At 34.8% G+C, this 10,039-nt stretch overlaps 1 protein-coding gene across 1 annotated transcript; it reads left to right on the forward strand.

Annotated features, from left to right (window-relative positions):
- The first annotated feature begins 5,403 nt into the window (after positions 1 to 5,403).
- LOC106842302 (olfactory receptor 2A2-like) lies at positions 5,404 to 6,336 on the forward strand. Its single transcript, XM_014858728.3, has one exon. The coding sequence runs from the start codon at positions 5,404 to 5,406 to the stop codon at positions 6,334 to 6,336; it is 933 nt and encodes a 310-aa protein (XP_014714214.2).
- Positions 6,337 to 10,039: the final 3,703 nt, after the last annotated feature.

A 10,039-nucleotide genomic window follows, 5' to 3' on the forward strand; every position in this document is an offset into this window, starting at 1 on the left:
AATCCTCCTCCTGTATCTGAGATTTAGTCCTCAAAAGCTGCTAAGAGAACAGGATACTATACTTATTTTAAAGGTACATTTCTCACCTCTTTGGGTTGATTCTACCTCAAAGTAGATTCTTATGAGAAAGTCCAGGGCTAGCATCTCCTTCTACAGAAGAGATTAGTTTATTCTGGGAGGTGGTTATCAGTATGGTTGGCTGACATGGGACAAGACAGCTGTGGAAACCACTATGGCTATGTGAACAAGAATGACCTTCCTGGGTGATCTTCCCTCCTGAGTCATTGTGTACCGAAGGTAGATTTAATGGGCACCTGGATGTCTCCCTCCCCCACCTTAGGGAACCTCTGTCTACTGTTGTGTGGCCAGGAGTTCCTGGAACTTCCCCAGCATCACTTGCACCATCACCTACTAACGTAATAGGGTGTGGTGATCAGAGCTGGCCCAACTGTGTCAATGAGAAGGGCTCAGAGAATGAGAGGCTTTATATCCAGGCGTTGTGTCTGAATAAGGTTCTGAAACAGCCAACATAATGAAAGGACTTTATATATTACCTAGCCTAAATGAAGATGTTGATGTCCAGGGAAAGCTCTCTTAATGGAAAAGAAAATTCCAGTAACAGTTACAGTAAATCTTTTCTTTGCTGAAACAGTGTAAAGTGTAAGTTTCCCACAGAGTTATTTCTTTTTGAAATCTTCCCAGGTTATCACCCTATTGTCATGATTGTCTGACTTGAAATCACAGTCTTTTACACAAATATCTTTCCTATCACAAAATAGGATGGAATGAGTGCCAACACTCCTGACAAGAGTTGGAAAAATAGAATAGAGCTCCAAAGATCAGGAAACATTCCGGGTTACAGGACTGCCCGGGAAGAGAATTGCTCACATTAACCATGCAAACCTTGGTTATCTGAGACACTATTGTTTTATTCACTCTATTAGGAAGGTGACGTTTTAGGCATCACTACTGTGATATATTCTTCTGTATTCCAGTACTGCATCTGCTTAAGAGTTTTAATCTGTCTTCAATTTTATTTTTTATGTTATTTATTTTTAACAGCAAAATGGTACTAATGATAAAGATAAAAATAAAAGGACTTATTAATTCAGACACAAAAATAACTAAACTAAAAAGTTAGTGAACAAATATTCCTACTGGGTAGTAATAGACTGAGTTACCTTTAACAATATTATTATTCTTTATATTCAGAGATTAAATGTGTTTCAGGCTTTGCTTATTGTGTCCAACTGCATCTAAGCAGAATTTTGCAATGCTGATGTGACTATCTCCCACTTTACATAATATAAGAATATATGTATATGTGTATATATCTCAAAAATCAACGTCTCAAACTTAATGAATATTTACATGGAATCCTCCCAAATGCAATCATATTTATGCAAGTGAAAGAATCTATGATTTTATCTCTGTTTAACTTTCAGTGATCAAATTTTAACTGTGAACTTCTCTAATAAAGTAGAAACTACGTCTTGGTCAATAGAAACTGACACGTAGAAGATGCTTAGTACATGCATTTTTTGAGCTATAAATGACAATCATCCATTTGACAAACATCCCCTGAGTGCCTTTTTCAGGTAAAACTAAACTAGTTATTATGAGACATAAAGATGTGCAGGACATATTACCCACCCACAAGACTTTCTGTTTGGTGAAAAGGCATCTCAGTTCAAGTAAATGACATTTGGTATAAACCCCTTTTTATCCTGAATTCTATCTTGAGGATTATCCACATCTTCATAGTGAGGATATAACTCTTTTAACTGCGATTATTGCCCAAGCCTATGCATTTACTAGATGCCTGAATACCCTCCGCATGTGAATCTACTCTAATTCCCAAGAGTAGAAAAGACCCTCCTTATAGACTGTCTGACAACTAGCCTTTGATGGGGCTTAGAGAAAGTCAAGTAGGCTGCCACCTTTGTCCTTATAGGAACTGGCTGTAAACTGCAATAAAGTGGTTCAGATGAGGAGGGCTGTGACTCCATGGCGCACCCCTTCAGGCTCACACAGTGAGGGCAGTGATAGCACAGTTTGTAACCACACTAGCATTTTTGAATGATGCATATGCATTTTCCAACTCAATATATACCAGCCTGAGAATTTACATTTACCTAAGCCTGATATGCTCTAGAGGAATATACAATAAGTCTCAGCACAGAGAAGTATATAATAAATCTCAGCATTTTTAAAATTACTGAAATAATCCTATACTCATAAGAATTAAAAAAAAGTGTAAACTTAAATTGTATCTATCATTTTAAGAGATTTAACTCATAACTATCTGGGAATGCACTGTGTGCTCTATTGAAACCTTACTGTAAACTATCTGTGATAAAATGGCATTATATTTATGTAATATTTTTAAGTGATATGGTATTGATTATATTAAAATACTGTTTAATTTGTAATTCTTGTTAGATAAGAACCTTCTCCTTTTGAATAGTGAAGAGTCAAATAATTACAGATCTCATTCACCGAGGAAACAGGAGTTCCTCTCAAGGCAGAAACTGGAATTGACCAGAAAAATACTAGGTTAGATACTACAAAAGAAATCTGTATCTCTTTAGCTTAATAACATATGTGTGAAGATGTCTAGAAAGGAAACCTGAATAGTGGTATCAGGATATTTTTTTTCACATGAAAGTTTATGGAACCTGGGGATTAAGAAACACCAACAAATGTCACATTACATTGTGTCAAGTCCTGGAATTAGTGGGTAAAATATCTCAGGTAGGAGGTAGAATAAGAGAAAAAGACTAGGAGAATGTCAACGATTAACCAAGTAGCCACACACATTATAGGTTGCGCTTAAGCTTTATGGGGTATGAATTTCCATTTAATATTTTTCTTCTTTCTCAGTATCTAACATCAAGCTGAGATAAGAATGAACCAAAGCAGGCTGATGTTGAGCAGGCTTTGTCAAATCATTAAAAGATGCTCAATGCCCCTTTGGGAGCCAGCATGAGAGGAGCAGCCGTAAAAATGGGACAACCACATAGAAAAGGTGAACTTGGAATTATAGAGTCCTGACTGTTAAGTTAGACACCCCTTCCCACTGGGTTGTCCTTACAGATGTTAGTCTTCATACATCTGGGGTTTTTGCTTGTTTGATTTTTAGATGAGTAGAGACAGATACATATACATAGAGACATAAATTGTGTGATTGATTTGACTGGGCAGTTTCAAGTCTCAAAATTTATTATCAGGATTCACAAAAAAAACACATGTATAAAATTTAATCAATGAAGTATTGTACAAACCAAATGAGGAGATAACATGTTAAATAAATTAAAATATTTATATTCAAGGAAATAAAGGCAGCCTTTCAAAATACGTTACAGAAAATATTTTGACATGTAAAATTGTTCCTGATATGATTCTAAATGAAAGAAATACATAAAATAGCACAGAGTTTGATATATATTTTTTAATTCATGATATGTATGAAAATGGATGTCCAGTTAAAAGGTCTATCTGTGTATACAAATCATTAAAATCATCATCTGTTAATGTATGTTTCACGGTATTGATAAAGTTTTTCTAAGAAGATTTAGAACCTTGATGTCAAAACTTCTTACAAGGTAGGTACCACCTTATTCACACAATAAACAACACTCTTAAAACTTTAATCTATAAATTTAAAATGTTGAAGAGTCTGTAGTTTTCTAAGTAGCAGTAAAAGCAAGAAAATAATATATTTGATAATAAGATGTAAGTTACAAATATGTATATATTGCTTAAAAATACACTACTGAATAATATCAAGAACATTTTCTTCAATGCTAATCTTTATCTAGTGAAATAGATTTGACTCAACAAATGAAGTCAGTTAAGACATATTGGATTTTCAGAAGTAATTACAAGAATCTGTTATCCCTTATCACAATTTGTACACCTTCCCAAATTATATGTTCATTCTTTTCAAAGAGGACATTAGAAATTTAGCAAAAATCATCATAGAAATATAAACTCTTAAAATCTACATATTAGTTTATGATACTTCACTATTATTCACTAAGCGTAATCAGAACTTTTTGGAGAAAAGGCTGTGTCCATGGCTGAAGTGGGGAATGTACAAGATGAGCTTGAAACATCTTATGATATCAGAAGAAAAGAAGAGCTCAAGAATTATGAGAACATATTCATAGGACAAAGGAGTAAGCTTGGAAGGCTCATATACAGGAAGACTAAGCAAGTAATGATAATAAATAATTGTCATCCCTTGAAAAAAGAAGTTATGAGTCCATATTGATAGATCGATGAGAGACAGAGAAAGATGATAGACACAGATGCATAGAGTTAGATGCTAGACAGATAGATAGAATAATAGATAGATTGATAGATAGATTATAGATATTGAGCGTTTCCTTATAGTGAAATAGACAGTAATTATAAAAGCAATGAGGGAGTTGGAACACCACATTTTGCATAATTGTTACCAATAATTGAGTCAGACAAGATAATCACAGGATCCTGAAATTATTGGCCAAAACTTTTATGAGGAACAGAACATTTACATATTTATTTTAATGGTTGCTCCAGAAATTACATTAGGGAAAAAATAATGATTTTTTAATGGAAACACTTGAGAGGCACAATCTTCACCAAGTGTTCCAAGTTAGCATCACCAATAATGGGACAAATTAACATCATGCACCTACTTAGGAATACACTGAGGAGGATACTTGTTTTTCCCACAGAAAGTGAATAATTTGAATCAATGAGGAACTTCATATAATCCCAATTTGATGAACTTTGCATTAAAGAAATACTCTATATTCTTCAAAAATATCAGTGTCATAAAAGGCAAAGAAAGGCTTAGTATCTATTCTAGATTAAAGGAGACTGAAGATAGATGGCATTAAATATAATAAGTAACATTAGATTGGGTCTTGGATGGGGATACTGTAGATTAAAGAATCATGCCAGTATTAAATTGCTTGATTTTGATAATTATATTCTGGTTAGGTTAGTGAGTGTCTTTGTTCTTAGAGAAAAAGTAAGGAATTTACAGGTAAATGGGCATTATGCATACAGTTGAATCTCAAATGGTTACAAAAGAAGTAATACATATATACAGAGAAAAAGAGAATGATAAGGCAAATATGAAAGAAACATTAAAATTTGTTGAATTGAGTGAATGTGTATGTGAGTTCTTGATGTAATTCTTGACCCTTTTCTGGAAGTTTAAATTTATTTCACATTAAAAGTTAAAAACTGAAAAGTAACCAGTGTGAGGGAGTAGGGGAAGCTGTCAAGTAGAGAAAGGATAATAACCTTTCTCTGAACTCATTTAGAAATAAACAACTTCACTTTTTGTTGATTGTCCAGCTCTGACCGTTTATCACATTTCAGTCCTTGACAACTTGTCATTAGGGAATGGGGAGCAACCAGTCATGGGCCACAGAATTCGTCTTGGTGGGATTCGAGCTCAGTGCAGAGATGGAAGTGCTCCTCTTCTGGATCTTCTCTCTGTTCTACATCTTCAGTTTGTTGGCAAATGGCGTGATCTTGGGACTCATCTGTCTAGACTCGAGTCTACACACCCCCATGTACTTCTTCCTCTCACACCTGGCCATCACTGACATGTCCTATGCTTCCAGTAATGTGCCCAAGATGTTGGCAAATTTATTGAACCAGAATAGAACCATATCCTTTGTTCTTTGCATTATGCAGACATTTTTGTATTTGGGTTTCGCTCACACAGAGTGCCTGCTTTTGGTAGTGATGTCCTATGATAGGTTTGTGGCAATCTGCCACCCCCTCCAATACACTGTCATCATGAACTGGAGAGTGTGCACAGTCCTGGCTGTCTCTTCCTGGTCATGTGGATTTATTCTGGCTCTGGTACATGCAATTCTCCTTCTCAGATTGCCCTTCTGTGGGCCCCGGGAAGTGAACCACCTCTTCTGTGAAATTATGTCTGTCCTCAAGCTGGCCTGTGCTGACACCTGGATCAACCAAGTAGCTATCATTGCTGATGGTGTGTTTATCTTAGTTGGGCCTCTCTGTTTAATGCTAGTTTCCTACATGCGCATCGTCTGGGCCATCCTAAAGATCCAGTCAAAGGAGGGCCGCACAAAGGCCTTCTCCACCTGCCTCTCCCACCTCTGTGTGGTTGGACTCTTCTTTGGCATCGCCATGGTGGTTTATATGGTCCCGGATTCCAATCAACGAGAAGAACGGGAGAAAATACTGTCCCTGTTTCACAGTCTGTTTAACCCCATGCTGAACCCCCTCATCTACAGCCTGAGGAATGCTCAGGTGAAGGGCGCCTTGTATCGAGCACTGCAGAAGAAGAGGTCCTTGTGAAGAGTAGACAGAATGTTGTTTGATCAGATATTTCCTTTTAAAATATGTGATTTGCTAATGCAAAAACTTAAAATATATGATTTGCTGAAGCAAATACTCAGAAAAATTTCCCAATTAGAAGGTTTATATCAAAATGGTAATTGCCCAAATTCTAGCTTTGAAAATGGGGCCAAGATACAGAGAGAAGCACATTTTCCAAACTTTAGAAACCACATTAGGGGATGTGAGAACTAAATTATCAGAATATTTAGTCTTTCTTTTAGGAAATTTTGAATTCTCTTTCTTTTTTAAAGCCAGGAATATTAATGTATAGAGAAAAAATTAAATGTAGGAAAATGATATAAATACATTTCTTTTGCTTTGTCTTTAAACATCTTTGACTTCTCATCACCTCATGGTAGCTGGAAACAGTACAGTAAAATTAATACCATGAGAGAGAACTTCCAAATAGACTTGAAATTTCAACGCAGAAAATATTGCAGAGTTATGTGACTCTACCTCCCCAGTTGTGAGGCCAATGAAATGAGTTTAGAGAAACTCTAGATTACTTCGTGGAATAATTTAGGAGTAAAGGAAGAAAAGTTAGGGAAAGCTTTAGTCTAATAAGAAACTACGTAAAAAAATCCTAAAATATATTAAAGTTTTAGGATTAGGGTCCAAAGGAAATTCATTAGTAAATGTTTAAATCGTTCTAGAGGTAAGGGTTTTGAGCATTGCTCCAGCATTACCTTTATTTTTGGGGTTAAATTAATTTCTAATAAGGCAAGAGTTAATCCTGTTGAAGTTCTTAAAATTTTCCCCACCATTTTTTTTGTAATGTTTGAATCAACTTGTCAGAAGATGGTTTGGGGTGGCTCCAAGCAGCACGAGACAACTAGGATATAGCCAACATCATTTCTCTTCCATGGTGGCAAAATTTCCTCTGGATTTATGAAACCAGATTGAAAAACTGTATTCATGATGATAGTGAAGACAAAATAAGTAAAGGCTGCTCTTTTTTAAGATTCAATAAATATATTGGATAATAACCACCACAATAAGTCTTGTTACCATCCATCATCATACACAGACACAAAATTTCTTTTCTTGTGACGAGAAATTTTGAGGTCTAATCTTAGCAACTTTCAAATATGCAATACAGTATTAACTATAGTCACCATGCTGTATATACATCTCCATGATTGATTTATTTTATAACTGTCAGTTTGTACCTTTTGACCCCCTTAACCCATTTTTCCCACCCCCACCATCTGCCTCTGGCAACCACCAATTAGTTCTCGGTATCTATGAGCCGTGTTTTTTTGGATTCCACCTGTAAGTGAGATCATGGGGTATTTGACTTATTTCACTTAACCCACTGTCCTCAAGGTCATCCATGTTGTCACAAATGGGAAGGTCTCCATTTTGATGGCTGAATAATATTCCTTTATATGGTATATATATATATATATATATGTGTGTGTGTATGTGTGTACAACACATTTATTTAACAATTCATCCATGGACCCTTAGGTTGGTTGCTTCCATGTCTTAATCATTGTAAATAATGTTGCAATGAACATCGGGGTGCAGATGTATTTCTCAGTTTGTGCTTTTGTTTCCTTCAGATAAAAACCCAGAAGTGGAATTGATGTTATCATATGGTAGATCTATATTAATTTTTTGAGGAATCTCCATACTGTTTTCCCTAGTGGCTGCATCAATTTGTATTCCTACTAACAGTGCACAAGGGTTCCCTTTTCTCCACAGTCTTACAAACACTTATTATTTCTTGTCATTTTGATAATGGCCATCCTAACAGGAAGAGGGGATATCTCATTGTGGTTCTGCTTTGCATTTCCCTGATGATTAGTGATGATGTGCACACTTCATAATCCTGTTGACCATCTGTGTATCTTCTTTTGAAAAATGTCCATTCGTATTATCTGCCCATTTTCTGATCAGATTGTTTGTTTTGCTGTTGAGTTGTATGAGTTCTTTATATATTTTGGATATTAACCCTTATCAGATATATGATTTATAAATATTTTCTCCCAATTGTGCCTTTTCATTTTGTTGATGGTTTCTCTACCTGTGAAAAAGCTTTTTAGTTTTATATGAAATGTATGATGATGTTTATCATTCTCTATTTTTTGACAAGTCATGAAGACTTTATTTACCTTAAGTTAAAATTCTAGAATAAGTAAAAACTTAAACTAATTGACTTTCATTTAAAAATATATATAGTACCCAAAGCATAAAATGTACAGTATTTGACACTGTAAGTGAATATAAATGTTGAAAAAGACAAGGAACCAAAAAGGTGAAGATATCTACAAGATCTTCTAGTTGATCATGTTTCAAACATCACCTCCTCAAAGACCAGCATATTTCAAAGATTCCCACTTGTCTTGACTAAGTGACTTTCAACCATTCCACTCCAGTTTATCTTTTTACCCAAATCACTTTACAAAATAAACAAAAATTAAGAATGAAAGCAGAATAGGGGTTTTTTTTTTCTGGTAATTTGGTATATGAGCCGTTTTCAAATGCTTTGGTGGGAAATTTTCTGACATAAAAATTTTTAAAATTGATCAAAAAGCAAAAAGAAATTCTTCTTGTCAGTCTTTCCCTTTTTGTCAGGAAGGAAAATCTTTTCCAGAAGCATTCTCTCTTCTCAGAATTTTTCTTGTATTCCATTGGCCAAAAGTGGGCTAAATGGCCATCTCTAAATGAGTCACTGATAAAAAGGATAAAATTGAGAGCTTCACTTAGATTAATCATGGTTTAATCCTCTCTGGCTCAGGATGAGGTCCACTTTCTGTTATAATTTTACCACCTAGTACCTGAAGAGATGAGTACTAGGTCAGTAAGGAAGGGGGTAAGGGCCAGAGGGCAGACAACTAGCAGTACCTGCTAAATGGTTTAAGATCTGAAGCAAGCCTTCTGAATCTTGAGAAGCAGGAAATTGAAGTGTGCTAATTATTCCATCCTTCGGTTTTAGGGATCCAATGGATACTCTTTACAGATAAGACATAATGTTTTTCAAAACCTAATGGCTACAATCTATAAATATAATGGAAAATTATTCTTATGTCAAGGAGATTGTATTAAGAATCTTATCTTATAGTTAAAAAAGGATTCTGAAGAAAATGAATATTTTAGTTGCATAGTAGGTACTTTTCCTTCTGCTACATTAAAAAAGCACATATACTTAAAAATAGCATGAGGAGTTGAACTTATTTTTATAAAAAATGTTTATCCTTATCTGTTTATTCTTCCTTTCATATATTTCTCTGAGAGCACAGAGATATGCGAGATTCCACTTACCGAATGTGTCAAAAATGGTTATATTTTTCCAAATTGCTTAACTTATTTTTATATTGAGAAACTATTCTTTTTACACAAAAAATAAAAGTCAAAATATTTTCCTAAAATATCATGTGATTACATTTTTATTAAATTATTCATCTAGCTGTCCAGTAGTCTTGGATCGGTATATATTCATGGAGAAATCTTTGGGATATTGAGCTAATAATATTGACGGTATTTCAAAGTGCTGTGTTCTGGAACAAGTTTAGATTTTTTCTTTGTACTTTTCAGAATTGTTGTTTTTTGTACATATGGCACTAATGTCCTTTTACAACAAAAAATTCCATTGTTTTCCCTAAAAGTGGGTGGAGAGTGAGGATGGTAAAGATGGGTAGGAACTTTTAAGAAAGAG

The sequence above is a fragment of the Equus asinus genome, chromosome 1 (assembly GCF_041296235.1).
Source record: "Equus asinus isolate D_3611 breed Donkey chromosome 1, EquAss-T2T_v2, whole genome shotgun sequence".
NCBI classification, from domain to species: domain Eukaryota; kingdom Metazoa; phylum Chordata; class Mammalia; order Perissodactyla; family Equidae; genus Equus; species Equus asinus.

Excerpts from the sequence above, each read along its gene's own strand:
- LOC106842302 (XM_014858728.3), top strand. The coding sequence starts at position 5,404 with ATGGGGAGCAACCAGTCATGGGCCACAGAATTCGTCTTGGTGGGATTC.